General features: G+C 34.9%; 2 protein-coding genes and 3 non-coding genes across 5 annotated transcripts; all 5 read right to left on the bottom strand.

Moving 5' to 3' along the window:
• Nucleotides 1-2641: 2641 nt before the first annotated feature.
• On the bottom strand, nucleotides 2642-2801 carry LOC117277751 (U1 spliceosomal RNA). Its single transcript, XR_004508093.1, has one exon. It is a non-coding gene; the product is annotated as a U1 spliceosomal RNA (small nuclear RNA).
• A 1341-nt stretch (nucleotides 2802-4142) lies between these two features.
• On the bottom strand, nucleotides 4143-4260 carry LOC117277752 (U5 spliceosomal RNA). Its single transcript, XR_004508094.1, has one exon. It is a non-coding gene; the product is annotated as a U5 spliceosomal RNA (small nuclear RNA).
• A 2867-nt stretch (nucleotides 4261-7127) lies between these two features.
• LOC104100333 (probable carboxylesterase 17) lies at nucleotides 7128-8458 on the bottom strand. Its single transcript, XM_009607546.4, has one exon. It carries the CDS (start codon nucleotides 8276-8278, stop codon nucleotides 7277-7279), a length of 1002 nt encoding a protein of 333 aa, XP_009605841.1. The 5' UTR covers nucleotides 8279-8458; the 3' UTR covers nucleotides 7128-7276.
• Nucleotides 8459-8530: 72 nt separating this feature from the next.
• On the bottom strand, nucleotides 8531-8603 carry TRNAR-CCU (transfer RNA arginine (anticodon CCU)). The gene has a single exon. It is a non-coding gene; the product is annotated as a tRNA-Arg (tRNA).
• Nucleotides 8604-9062: 459 nt separating this feature from the next.
• On the bottom strand, nucleotides 9063-11604 carry LOC104100334 (SPX domain-containing protein 1-like). The gene is made up of 3 exons (XM_009607547.4): nucleotides 11038-11604; nucleotides 10464-10590; nucleotides 9063-9777 (listed from the first exon to the last, which is right to left on the bottom strand). The coding sequence occupies exons 1-3, from the start codon at nucleotides 11311-11313 to the stop codon at nucleotides 9335-9337; spliced, it is 846 nt and encodes a 281-aa protein (XP_009605842.1). The 5' UTR covers nucleotides 11314-11604; the 3' UTR covers nucleotides 9063-9334.
• Between the last annotated feature and the right edge of the window lie 3617 nt (nucleotides 11605-15221).

The following is a 15221-nucleotide window of genomic DNA, read 5'->3' as shown; positions in this document are numbered from 1 at the left end:
AAGTACGAAAACACCAAATAATATCTTCCGAAATAAGCAACAATATAACCAAGTAAATCACCATTCCGGAAATCAAATAAGGCAATGAAATAAAGATGGCACGACATCACCTTCGTGCTTATACTATCGTCCTCACCATGTAATATATAAATAAAATAGTACGACATCACCCTTCGTGGTTTTACTCTCTGGCACAACATCACCCTTCATGCGTTAATCCTCACAACCTCTCAATAAATGATAATGAATGCAAATAAGGCACGGCAATACCCTTCATACTTTTCACTCTTCCTCACCAAGCAACAATACAAATACAAATTAACAATGCAAGGCGGAAAGCAATTTCACTTCAATTAAAGAGCCATGTTAACCAATTCAACTTGCGAAAATCACCAACCTCTTCAAAATAAAATAATAAATATTAGGCGACTAATTAAAGGATTAATAATCTAACCTAAGTATGGAAAGCATAGTCAATGAAATAACTTGGAACAAAGAATCAATTTTCACTCGCATGTTTTAACCCAATAATAATGCATATATACTCTTCACCTCACATATATGTCATCCCCACAAGTAATACACGTAGAAAATATGCCAATAAGTCATAATCCCTCAAGTTAAGGTTAACAACGATACTTACCTCGCTCTACAACCAAATCAAGGATACAAGCGCGGCTTTTCCTTTGGAATTAGCCTCCAAACCAATCAAATCTAGCCGAATATAGTTCAAATAATTCAAAATATGCTTTAGAAACTACCCACGGGTGAAAAAGATGCAATCTTTAATAATTTTGGAGAAAGTCAACCCTGGACTCGCTTGGTCAAAATTCGAGATTCGGACCAAAACCTCATTACCCATTCACCCCCAATCCTGGTTATGTAATTAGTTTTGAAATCCGACCACAATTTGAGGTCTAAATCTCAATTTTCTAAAAGTTTCTACCTAAATCCCTAATTTCTACCACGAAAATCCTAACTTTGATGTTGAAATCTCATGAAAAGTAATGAGGAATTGAAAAGAAATGAATTAAAGTTCCTTACCAATGAATTTAGGAAGAAAAATCTCTTGGAAAATCGCCTCTAGAGTAAGGTTGAGAAATTGTGTAAAATGAGCTAAGTCCTAATTTTTCCTCTTTTACCGAGCTGCAGACGTTGCAATTGCGAACTCTTGTTTGCAATTGCGAGACAAAGGTCGCAATTGCGAACTCTATCACCAGCATGCTATAGTCTCAAATCGCGAGAAAATCATCGCAAATTGTGATCGCCCTTCCCACCGCAAATGCGATCAAAGGTTCACATTTGCGAACTTGTCTAAGCCAGGGCTCAATCGCAAATGCGACCAAGCAATCGTAAATGTGAATCTGGGATGTCCGCAATTGCGAACATTTCTTCGCAAATGCGAAGACTACCCTGCCCAGTCCCCTATCGCAATTGCGAGCTCAACTTTACAAAAGCGTAGCTCGCATTTATGAACAGATCTTTGCAATTGCGAGACCTGCAGCCCAGCACCAGAACTGAAACACACCAGCAATCCTCACACTATCCAAACTCATTTTAAATGTGTCCGAAACTCACCCCGAGCCCCTCGAGCTCCAAACCAACCACGCATACAAGTGTAATAACATCATGTGAATTAACTTTCGCGATCAAAATACCAAAATAACACCTAGAATTATGAATCGGATATCAAAATGCATGAAATTTGAAAGAAAACTCAAGAACTTCTAAAATCACAACCGAGCATCCGAATCCTATCAAACCAACTCCGATTTGCACCAAAATTTTCACACAAGCTTCAAATAGCAAAATGGACCTATATCAAGCCCCGGAACCAAAATCCGAACCTGGTAGCCATAAAGTCAACATACGGTCAAACCTAAGAAATTTCCAAACCATCAAATTACTAGCTTTCGACAAAACAAGTCAAATCAAGTTAGAGACTTTCGAATTCAATTTCGGGCATACGTCCAAGTACAAAATCACGATACGAACCTACCGGGATCGTCAAAATACCAATCTGGGTTCGTTTACACAAAATGTTGACCGTAGTCAACTCAAGTTGTTTTTAGAGCCAAAAAATTTGTTTTCTTCAAATCTTCACATAAAAGTTTTTTAGGAAAAAGTCACGAACTGCGCACGCAAATCAAAAAACATTAAAATGGAGCTAATAGAGGTCTCGGAACATGAAAATATGGGCTAGTACTCAAAACGACATATCGGGTCGTCACACTTGCCTTCTTTGATCTCTTCTTCATTTAACTTGAAATCACCTTCAGTGTAGTATTGCCTAGTCACCTTTGATATAGATACACCATTCACTGATTTCTCAAACTTGACCTTATAATTTATCTTTTCAAGCTTGTCTATCAAGGCTTCACCTTCAATCAATGTGCATTTGTATGTGAATGTCTTTTCGTTAAGCTCATCAATCCGATTCTTTATAGACTTAGAGTTGATACCTGCACGAAAAAATATTCATTTTTAATTGTTAGTTCCATTAGAACTAACTACTCAAACAAAAACCTTCAGGCCCCCGCTGACAACCTTCAGCAAGATTGATTTGCCTGATGCTTCCAACACCACCATCGCTTTTGACAAAATGTGCATAAGCTACACAATATTTTTGGTTAAGAGTTGGGTAGGGGCCGCGCGAACGCAGGCCCCGCTGCCACAAATTATGACGTAGGCTCGACCACTTGGGTCGACCTTAAGCGGGCACCCCTCCAAAGTGCAATGGAGGTCACCAACCTAGGCCATGGGGCTTGTTGATCGCCCATTGACCCCGTCCAGGTAAGTAAGTTTCCTTGATGCTCCTCTCTATGGTTTTATACACCTCTCTGATCCTCAGTTTTCTTTGTGCCAGCCGATGAGGGAGATCACCCATTTAAGCTTTCTCTACTTATATTCTTAATGAAATAAATATTTTTACTTAAAACTATGGTTGTTTTCGATTTAGACTAAATGTGAAGCAGTTGGCAATCACAAGGAGTTATCATAGGGGTTAACAGCCATAAACCCATGAGATATCAATCTTTGAGTAGATGGAATAAAAGTAGTTGCATGGAAATACAGATATGGCATATCGAAAAAGGGCAGAAACAGCAACTATACTGCTGTTTGCAATAAGCAGAGTATCTATCGTTGTCCCATATTAATTTTGCTTTTGATCCCAATGCAACAAGTTAGTTGTGTGTATCTTCTTTAAGCTTTTGATTATACTATGTTAAAATAGGCACTTTTGCTGTATCTATGTAACTATTGAGTATTAAATTATGTTTAGTTCATCGTCCAACAGTCAACCAAAACATATATTTGATGCTTCAATTTTTTCCTATTGATATCATAACTCTTGAAAAAACAATATTGTTCCAAGTGGAATCTGGAATGTCATCCTTCCTATAAAAAAGAAATAATTACTTCTCTGTTCTCAGATTTGGTGTAAAAAAAAACATGATATCCTCACAAAGAGAGAATAAAACAAACTTTATACTACAACTTTTAACTGAAACATAAGATTTACAAAAAGAATTACCACAAAGCCTCATATTCACTGATTACCATGCGGTATATGAAATCATTGACTATAATCGTTTGATAGCTACTTAAATTGACTATAATCTCCAGGTTTCAGGTCTTTACCATGGTCACGGCCGTAAAAGTCAATAATTGTTTGATAACTACTTAAATTGACACAAAATTATAAACACTGCTATTATGATTTATGAAATATAAAGATAGCACATTATACATATTCCAACAGTTTTACTTGTTAAGGAGAACAATTTCAAAGATCACTGGAACTATAATATAAGAGAGCAAGCACATATATTCATATTCCACAGTTTCACTTATTAAGAAGAACAATTTTAAGGAGCATTGGAACTATAATATAACAGAGCAAGTTAGGAGTACCTGTTTAGTTTCCAATTTAAAAATAACAGAGGATTTCAGAGGTCCTTAAAACAGTTATCTACTACAATGTTGCCGGTTTCACGGTTAAACACTAGCCCCTACTTTCTGCAAGATTCTGCAACCAGTAATATTTAACTGAAACGTAGGATTTACAAAAAGATATACCACAAAGCCTCATATTTATTTAACCTAAGTAGAAAACGAGTTTTAGTACTTGAATTGTTAGGGGAACTCAATAAAGAGAACACCCTCCAAAAATAGGCATATGCCACTAAATGCAGCTCACACACGGTATTCTTTAGTAAAAGGCGAAAGAATAGTTCGCTTTGTGCTCACTGCGTGGCTGCGTGATTTCTACAATGTCAATGCTTCCCTTTTTATATTGTTAGAATGTTTGGTTTTACTCTTTCTTATCGATGTGGGACGCGTCTTACTCCTTTTTGTTCAACTTTATGAATTCAGTACATGATTGACTATCATGTTGACCGTAGTTTTTACCATAATCAGATCTTGGTTCTATTGGAATCACCATACTGTTACTCTTCAAAAATGTCAGCCAAGTTAACTATGACAACTTCATGACCAAAAGGATTAAGGTAATGAGTGCTAAAATTGGGGTGTATTCAGGTAGCGAGTTACTCTTTAACAAAGGCAGAGGCTATTCGATCAATGTTAGGTGCTTCTGTGCCTCTTAAAGAGGCATCCATTAACTTTGTGATTCCAGCGTCAAGGGGTTTTGATTCGTTGAGTTCGCTACGCGGATATCTGTTTGGATTCTTAGCTTGGTCCGAAATGTATGTTTACAAAGTCATGTATGAGACATTAATCATGACAGGATCTCCCATACTAAGAGACCCAAGAGTTCGACAAGAGGCCGTCAATCTTTGCGATACTAATAGGGCTGTTAATGAGTCAGATTATCCACAGTTTTTCCACTACACTGGAGGAAGAATTAACTGCACAGACAAAGCTAGAGAAGAGTAGATTTCCCATTCTCTTTGCTGCGGCTCAAAATCTGACGCCCTATAGACAAAATTCAAACTTTGTTACTACTAATTTGTCTGAGCAGGACAATCAGCTTGTGAGGGAATTAATTGAGATTCACAACAGGGAAATGTCCAGGCCTGGCCGTACTATGCCTATCACAACAATAATCAACGATCTCACTGCTGACATTGAAGTTGACTGATAATGGTGTTTGTTTGGTTGACGCTTATCATTAGGCGTGCAAAGTTATTCTTATTGGTTTGTTGCATCAAAGTTGAAATAGTTGTTTCTGTCATGCGCTTGAATGTGTGATTTGATTAATTAAGATTGCTTATGTTTTGACAAGAAATGGAGTAAGATATTATGCCTCCACATAATATCAAGCCAGGTAAAGACAATATTGCATATCCGCAACTTCATATTATGAACATACATTTAGGAACATAACATTTGTTTGTGAATGTTGTGTGGTTAATAAATGATACTTTTTTAACATCCATGAATACCATGATTGACATGTATATTATTTACATTTTGGCAAGCAGTGATTTTCTAACAACCATCATGTTGGTAAGCACCTTTCTTGCATTGTTTGAGAAAAATGCTGGTACCTGAATAAATAAGATAAGTGTGCTAATAATGAAATAATAGATGGAGAAAGTAGTAGTAAGAGAATTAAAGTAGTTAGTTGCAGTTGCTATACCAATTTAAAAGAACTAATTGATTACCTAATAAACTTTGGCGCAGACGTGTAGATTTAGAGTTGTGCAGAAGACTAAGCAATCTAAAGTGAATATTCATTGAGACGAAGTATGATATTAAGTGAAGGAAAGGGGAATTTTAGGAAAAAGATCTTTTTTTTAGATCTTTTTCCCCTTACTCTTTAATATCATCGTAATTTTTTTGCTATCACTCTAGATCGTATATAAAATAGTTGTATATTTAGATTCCCCTATTCTATTCCCTAAGTTAAGTAATTCTCTTGAGCAAAAAGAAAATAAGGAATTTGATTCAAAAAGTTGAAAAGAGTAAATAATAAACTAATAAAAAGACTAAAACATAAGCTAAATACAAGAAAAGATAAGAAGAGAGACTTGAGTAGTTGGAAAGAAGGAAAACAGGATGTCTGATTAAGTATAGGCATGATCAGGATTCTGAAGAAGACAGGCTTCCACAGCTTTGTACATAGCCAATACCCTCTCCTTGCCTGCTTTGATTTCCTCTTCATTCAGCTTGAAATCACCTTCAGTGTGGTATTGACTAGTCACTTTAGAGATAGAACCACCATCCGCCGATTGCTCATTAAGTTATCTTTTCAAGCTTGTCTATCAAGGCTTCACCTTTGATCAATGTGTATTTGTACATTAATGTCTTCTCGTTAAGCTCATCAATACAATAATTTATAGACAGAAAGTTGCTACCTTCTTATTTGCTTTATGCTTCCAACACCGCCAGCACCTTGCGCAAATTCGATGCTTTTAATAGCCTGTGGCAGCAGCTTTGGAATTAAGTTATGGGAATCAACAATGGAAGCCTAGAAGATCCTTGATGGGGAGACTGGTGAAGTGTGCTCGTCGGTGAAAGTGGTGATGCCCATGATCAGCTTCTAGTAGAAAACTCAAAGATGTTGTAAATAGCTAGGATGGAGAGGTTTTCTTGGATGGAAAAAGCTTAAGGAGTAACAAGGTACTTATAGGCTAAAATGAGAAATTATTAATTCTTGAAGTGTTTCCCATTGCAGATGGAAAACCATATTCTTTGGCCTGTCTTGTACTGTTTTTTTTAATAAGAACATAAGTTAATAATGCTTCCAAGACTTTGTAAAACTGCTCTTATCCATTATAATTTCTGGAGTCAGAACACAGTGAATCTGGTTTTTCCCCACTGATATAACTCCATTCCTCTGCTCTATAATAAGCTGCTGGAATACATTTTCCGTCCATTAACCTTATGTTCTTAATCGAAAATTGGCTTCAGAAGATTAAAGTTAAATTTAAGGATCAATCTGCTTTACCAAATTGTGTTCAACATTCTTAAACTGCAACGAAAAAATAAGACATGAGGAAACAAACAAAGATCAGAAATTTTTGCATGATGGTAATTGTCTCCTAATGCGCAGAGCCAGTTGGAAGTAAATTTAACTAGAAGAGCCAGTACTGATACAACATCAAAAACAACAACTACTTGATAGTATCATTGTATTGAGTCCCATAAAACAGGTGAAAAGATGAAAATTTAACTAATTTGTCAATGTCTAAAGATCACCACAAGTAGTTATTTGCATAAAGAAAAAGAAAGAAGAGAAATTGAGCGAAAATATTGTACTAAAGCATCTTCAAACTGCTTCAAATGACTATCAAGACCATATGGAATTCTAAAAACTATGTATGAAATCGCTCATTTGTTTCTGAAGCAAACGGGTTGCCTCTGATTCAGGATAAAACACATGATAAACATGAACCTGTCCCTCAGCTTCAACCAACTCCACTCTTTTCACACCATTCTTTTTCAAGAATTCAGCATACTTTACTCCCCTTTCTTTCAAAAAGTCCGAGCCAGCAACGAAAACTATCACTTCTGGAAACTGAGAAAACTCAGCGGCAGACATTTCAGCATTCTCAAAATTACATCCAAAATAATCACGGTTTGATCCTTGGGGCAAGCTCAGCCCCCAAAACATGTCGTTCATCTCCACTTTCCCGGCTGATCCATTAGCCATCTCTAATTCAGTCCTCTTTTCACTCCCAAAATAGGGATGAATTGGCAGCAACCCCTTAAGTCTACCACGAAAATCTTCATTTCTAGTCGCCCGGATAGCAACCTGATGAACTATATTGCCTCCAGCACTGTCCCCCGAAAGAAAAACCTGAGAAAGATCAGCCCTTTTCAGCCATGGTTCATATTCTAAGTTCTTGATCAGCCATTCCAATGCAGAATAACAATCTTCATAAGCTGTAGGAAGCTTATTTTCCGGTGCAAGGCGGTAGTCTACTGAAAGGATGATAGATTTGGAAGCAACACTTAAATCTCCAAGAAAAAGATGGTAACCAAGCCATGTAGTTGAGCCAATGCAAAATCCACCACCATGGAAATAGAGTAAAACAGGAAGCTGCTGGTTAATAACTCCTGATTCAGGAAAATCAGGGAGGTATATTCTACCAGATATTGGCTTTAAAGGGTCAATGATCACATCTTTGGACTTGTATCCATTGCATGGTTCAATTGATGCAGTGGCAATTTCAGGCTCGAATCGCTTAACTGAGCCATCGGAGAAAACTTGGATGTAACCAGGTGCTTCTGCAACTATGGACATCTTTTTTGGGGATGTGTTTAGATACCACTTGCTAATATGGCTTGGAATTGGAAGGTATTGCATTTTTCTGGGATTTATATAGAATTAATGGTTGGATGAAAAGTAGGGGAGATTTTGATACTAGAAGAAAGATAAATGAGAAGAAGATGGATAGTTGGTAGATCATACAAATTGCAATCAAGCTTGAAAAGAGGGAGAATGATTTTACAGCCTATATTCATGAAAAGGAAGTGAAGGTGGAATATGCGGAAGAAAATACATCTGTTGGAGTTGGTGAAGTAATCCAGTGAAATAAACAAAGTAAAAAAATGGAAACGCGCCAGGTAGGGGTCGAACCTACGACTTTCTGCTTAGGAAACAGACGCTCTATCCACTGAGCTACAGGCGCTTTTGTTGGTCATTTCTCTTAATATGTATATATATATATACACACACACACACACACACACACACACACACACACACCCCACACACACACACACACACACACACACACACACACACACACACACACACACACATTAAGAGAGCCTTCCTTAAAGTATCTATCTATTTTGTCAAGAAAGCATACAATAATCATCATCTTCCTTAAAGATTTTGGAACAATGCCTTCCTCTATTGGTTGTGTCAGATGCCGTAATTTATTCGGAGAAAAAAAAGCTAATAAATTATCTAGGGATCGAATTGAGAAATGCAAAAACTACAAAAATATTTACTCTATTTGATGCAACGAAAAAGGCAAAACTAGAAATTATTCTGGGCTTTGATAAGCTGGTATGTCTATCTTACCCAAATTACCCTCAAACCTATCAAATTCTGCCTCCAATACAATCAACAACCTTAAATCTATAGAAGAATTAACTTGAAAATTCCTTGAGCCAATAGCACTGGACTACAAATGCTGTAGACGAGTCACAAGTGTATATATTTGATCAGGTAACATCTCTACAAGATACACTGGAAATCTAAAGCTATATTTCAACTGTAAGGTAATGTAGTCGTGGCAACTGCACTCATTGCTTCTAGATGTACAAGCACCTTAACTGGAAAAAAACAAGGAAAAACAGCAAAGACATATATGTACTATGTAGAGAAGCTTGTCACAGACACAAGTGTCCATTACTTTGCTACTTGTTCGGCCACTGGAATATTCTTCCAGATCTTGTCTAGCTCGTTGGTCTGCATTGGTGGCAAAGAGAACGCGCTGACAGTTGAACTTCCGCTACGAATCTCTTGCAAGACTCTCAGTGCTGAATATGTAAGTTTCAAGTACATGTTTTCCATGTTCTTTATATCTGCAAGTTCTTCAGGAACTTTAACTGGCTTCTCTCCGCCACCTCCTTCTCCTCCTCCGCTACCTCCTGCAATACCTTCTTCTGCTTCTGGGACTTTAAGCGGCTCAGTTTGGTATAAGAGGTGACTAAGAATTGTATCACACTCCTTTATTAGTTTATTTAGAACCTCAGTTTTAAAGAATGGCTCCTCGAGCACCTTTTGGATGAAAGGCAAACGAATAAGATCGCCACTGAGTTTGTCATATTTCTTTAAGATCTTCACTACTCCTGTGGAAAGCAAAATTAACAAAGCGAAATAATAAGTATAAACATAAATATTAAGTTGAGGGAAAAACTATTCCGATCATATCAGCATGAAGTTGAGGACAACTGAGAAAAGAAGAAGAAATCTAAAGTTTTGAGGAGCCAAAAATTCTTCAGAAAAAATTGAGCCACAAACTCCTGACTGATTAGCAATCAGCTTGTAACATGAGCCTTAAGAAAATCAATAGATTTATCGTGTCCATATATAGTAACAGAATTTGATCAAATGAGCTTAGCTGAGATACAGTTAGATAGGAACTCTTAATCTTGGCCGTACAGATTAGAATGCCCCAAGTTCTTTAAAAAATCTCATTCAAGATTACAGGCCATGCTCCAACAATCTACAGCTCATAGCTCACGTTCGCACACATTAAGCTAGCTAAGAATTTTCATTAATTGACAGATCCTTCACATAAACTGATCTACTTCTAATTATCATAACTCTACCAGCATCCTCAAGCTGTCAGAATCTCTTTTTTCATTGCTTTCACAATTTAAGATGTAAGAATATAAATCTCATAATGAAAGTGGAACATTAACATGTTCAAGAATAGTTCCATTTACAACATGGAATTCCATCCGAATCAGCCTACTTTAAGACATTAGTTAACACTGTTGACCCAACAAATAGAAATATCAACGAGTGGTACCTGTGTAGTTAAGAGCACTGTAATTCTCTAACAAAACCATCTCTCCGTGGAGATCCACGACGTCCCTACCTACTCTAATCAGCTCTTCATTTGTCTTTTTCATCTCAGCTACCATCTCTTTCAGAACCTGCAATCAACCAAAGGAAAGACAAAAACCAACTTCAGTCTCTTGCGTTAACTCAAACAGGGCAACAGAGGCATATGGGTTCGAGCTCGAAATTCTACCACATCCAACATGATTTACTGGGTTCAAAATCTATTATTTGTACTAATTTGGTGAAACTTTTAACACATATACAATATCTGAGCTAAAGCTACTTGGCTCGATATGAACTCGCAACATGCCATATTCCCAAACTCAATTACCCACCTAATATCAAAGGACTTGATTATCATTTCATTATTAATTGCCTAATTGCAAAGGTACCCAAGAAATTCAAACAATAATAGGTTAACCAAAAGTAACATGGCAAAGGCACACAACAAATAAGCTACCATTCAAAATTAATCAGGTAACCATAAGAATAATAGGTATAGGAAACTTGCAAAATAAAAAGGGAAACAATTAAGATACCTTAAGCTGAATAATATAGTCCTCTTCTTTCTCCATAAAGAAATTGTTAAACTTCTCAATCTCCTCTTCCAACAGCTTCACAAAATCATTCACCTCCTTCGTAACAACCTCCCCCTTATCATCATCATCCACCTTCTGCCTTTTATTAGGCCTATCACCATCTTTAGGATAAATCAACTTCAATTCTTTCTTCAGATCCTTATAATTCAAGAACTTGTCTTGCCATTCAGGCAATGTTTCCTCTATATGGGCCTTCAATATTTTCCAGAACTTCATGATCCCTCCGAGAAAATTCAAGATTTGATTTTTCTGAAACACCCAATACGATAAAAAGTTTGAAAAACTGATTTTTCAGGAAACCCAATATAATTAAATTTCAAGAAAAGATCTCTGGCAAAGTATATGATTGAAAAAATGGAGTGAGAAATGGAGAAGGATAATAAAGAAAAAGAAGGGTATATAAAAGTAAGAGGTGTGTGGTGTGAGAAGTTAGCATACACGACGAATATTCGAAGCATGAATTCCCCCACTGGGTTAGAGGGGAATTGGCATAAAAGAGGAATATCCAAATTGGATATGCTGGCTTTCGGTGTTTAAATACTCTTTGGTTTGACCGTTTAAAGTAGTACTTCCTTGTCTCGTGGTGCCGTTTTCTGTTCGGAAATAAATATTACCTTTTTTATATAAAAATAATTATTTAATTTTTTATTTTACCTTAATATAATGATTTATATTAATACAAATAGTTTTAGTAATTTTCTTTACTTTCTTTTTGGGATTTCCTCTCAACAACAACCATAATTCAAATTCCAAATGTAGTTGAAAAGGATAAAGGTTAGCGTATTTAGATTTAGTGAGATATGTTTATTTCAATAATTCAATTGACAGGTTGAGGTTTGAGTTTTATTAGAAGTGCGTACGTTCGTTCTCTTAACAAAGTGGAGTAAAAAAAAATTAATTAAAATCGAATACAAAACTATACTTGAGCATGTTTATTCTAGCACTCAAATAATAAAAGTATTAATATTCAGTCCGTACATGAACAGTACCATCTATATTTGCAGAATTTGATATTCTTTGTTTAATTGTTAAGTCTCGATACTTTCTCCTTAACTGTTACGTCAGTATGTTATTTTTTCAATAAAACTTTGCATTATTTTACAAAAAAAAGAATATTCCAAGCTTGAGCCACCCCCACCCCCCAAAAAAAAAAAGATTTGGCATAATAAAAGGAATATCCATATAGGATATGCTGGTTACGGTGGTTAAATACTCTTTGGTTTCACCGGTTGACGTAGTCTTTGTTATGTAGTTAACATTTCTGAGGCCAATACTTATGTTTTCAGTAATTTCTTTTTTTATCTTTTCAGTAATTTTCTTCACTTTCTTTTTGTGTTTTCCTTTTAACAGCAACTATACATCAATTCAAAATTAGATGAAAAGGATAAAGGCTAGCTCATTTAGTGAGATGTGTTTGATTTAAATCAACAGGGTGAGATTTGAGTTGCATGAGAAGTAAGTATGTCTTCTCTTCACAAAGTGAAGTAGGGAAAAGGACTCATTAAAAATTTCTTTTATAGTATATTTGAACACGTTTATTCTAGCACTTAAATAAATAAAGTACTAATATTCAGTCCGTACATGAGCAGTATCATCAGTATTCTGTCGATCTTGATACTTTTTTCTCAATGTTATAAATAAAGTACCAATATTCTGTCCGTACATGAGCAGTATCATTTGTATTTTGTCGATGTTGATACTTTCTCCTCAATGTTAAGTCTCGATACTTTCTCCTTAATTGTTAAGTTATTACGTCAATATGATATTTGTTTTCAAGAGAATTTGCATTGTATTCAAAGATTGTTGAAAATATTTTTGGAAAAAAAAAAATTCTTCAATCTTTCAAAAGTTTTTTATCCAAATACCATTTAGAGATTTTCTGTAAATAATCTTTCAGTTTTTGTGTTAAATGGCATTTAACTGGAAAAAATCGAAAGTCTTTCAGTTTCCATCGTTTTCCTACAAACCATCCTTCTCCTTTTCCTATTTTACTTATGAGTTCGTCATTTTGTAGTTGTTTGATCTTCGAAGTTTGGAGTTAAAACTCATAGTATAAATTTAATAAAATAATATTCCTTGGACTAAATCGGACAATGGGCGGGACAAATTCAGGATATTCTTAGTGCAATGAGGATATTCTTAAACCTAAGTTTTAGCCAGTTAAAACGATTCCTAGTCAGAAAAATAGGGAGAAATGTTGTCATACAAACTGAATCTCGTAAAATTTAGAAGAATTATATACGATAGTAATAAAAAATATTACTGCTACTTAGTGTTGAAAAACTGAGGTGCGTGAGTGTCATAATGTCGTATAATATGACAATTTAGAAGCACATTTCACACTAGAGATTATAATCCAAAGAGAAAGTGTAATTTGCTTTATAATTTACAATCATCCTCCAATTATTAGAAAAAATATGCTCCCTAGAACAACAAACTCCCAAAAGTTTGATTGGTCAAAGATATTTTGTTATTTCAACTAAATCTCTGGTAAATTTAATCTGTTTTGAAATACTCAAGATCTAATGACAAATTACTTCCAACAACAATATTATATTGTACAAAAAACAAACTACTACTTTCACATTCAATATATATATATATATATATATATATATATATATATATATATATATATATATATATATATATATATATATAGATAGATAGATAGATAGATAGTGAGAGAGAGATTAATTAAAAGATTAGATGCAAATAAAAATCTCATTTCTGAACTAAAGGTGACAAACTAAAGATGACAACGTCTTGGCTTTTGACAACTAGGCCAACTAATTTATTACAAACACTTGAAAATAAAACGATTATTTAATTGGAGTGGCATGTTAGAAGCTAAGCTTATGATAATAATTATTTATAGATGTTTCATATATGATTAGTTTGATCAACTTCTTTAATCATCTTCTGGTCTTAGTTCTTTGTAGTTAAATTTTAATCAAACTGTTCAATTGGGATGGTTGTTAGGAACCCTAGTGATCTGATTAGCATAGCTGCATAGTTATTAATCTCATTCTTAAAATCATAATTTTATTTTTCAATTTGGAATACTTTCTTGTATTAATTTTCGTCAAAATATCAGCTGTTTTGAACTGAATTTTTATAGTATAGTTTTCAATTCTTTCATAATGTAGCCATATAAAAAGAATGAAGAAAGGGTAAGAAAAATACATAGAACATATATAATCCTTCATGTTTCATGTGAGCGAACCCACAGCCCTTACCGTTGAACCAAGACCCCTTTTGTTACTGGGTTCGGCAGTATATATTTATATAGATTTAGTAAATATTTCAATACAAATACAGAGTTCCGAAAAAAATCACTGGGTTCGCCCGAACCCGCACCCACTGCTGTAGCTCTGCCCCTGGTTCCAACTGCAGTCATTGATATCTTTCTAATGCAAGCCTAGCTTTAATTAAAATTTTCTGAATGCGTCCTTTATTCTACTATTCTATTTGTGCGTAGGAGTTTGGTAAAATTTATCTGCCAGCGAATACTCATACCAAATAAATAGACTGCATAATATGTGTTTGTATAGCACTTTTTTAACTTAATCATGGCTAGTTATTATATATTTTTACCTTATTAAACCACTTAACTATAGTAAGTTAATATAGTTTGGTATAAATATTTCGTGCCAGTAAATTTTAGGAGAAGAGTTTGGATGTCTGTTACCTATCCTGAACATTTATTATATACTACTAGTACATAACTTGTAATTCTAATAAGCAACTTTTGTCCTTTGTAGCCATAATTTAAATAATATGAGGATGTTTGTATTGGCTTTTAAGCTGGTCAACTTAGCGTTTAAGCTTCTTCTTTTTTTGTATTTGACACAAAATTAAAAAATAATTAAAATAAGCCAAAAGTCATAAGTTGATCAACTCAACTTTGACTTTTTGACTTAACATCTATTTCTATGTTTGAGCAAGTATTTTGCTATCCTATCCTTTATAATTTTGCATAATTTCAACACTATGTGCCCTCAATTACAATAGCCCTAAACTATCATTTCTTCTCTTTCATTCTTCTTTTCCACGGCCATTCATCCCATCTGTTCTGTATAGAAACTTTTAATGAGACTGGATGCAGTGGTATTGTAACGACC

This window comes from Nicotiana tomentosiformis, chromosome 8 (assembly GCF_000390325.3).
Source record: "Nicotiana tomentosiformis chromosome 8, ASM39032v3, whole genome shotgun sequence".
NCBI lineage: Eukaryota > Viridiplantae > Streptophyta > Magnoliopsida > Solanales > Solanaceae > Nicotiana > Nicotiana tomentosiformis.
This window is presented reverse-complemented; position numbering and strand designations above follow the sequence as displayed.

Bases quoted from the DNA above. Each gene is read 5' to 3' on its own strand.
- LOC104100333 (XM_009607546.4), bottom strand. From the start codon at position 8,278: ATGCAATACCTTCCAATTCCAAGCCATATTAGCAAGTGGTATCTAAAC.
- LOC104100334 (XM_009607547.4), bottom strand. From the start codon at position 11,313: ATGAAGTTCTGGAAAATATTGAAGGCCCATATAGAGGAAACATTGCCT. The intron at 10,591-11,037 runs GTATCTTAATTG...GGTTGATTGCAG, and splicing joins ACTATATTATTCAGCTTAAG to GTTCTGAAAGAGATGGTAGC. The intron at 9,778-10,463 runs GTACCACTCGTT...TGCTTTCCACAG, and splicing joins CAGTGCTCTTAACTACACAG to GAGTAGTGAAGATCTTAAAG.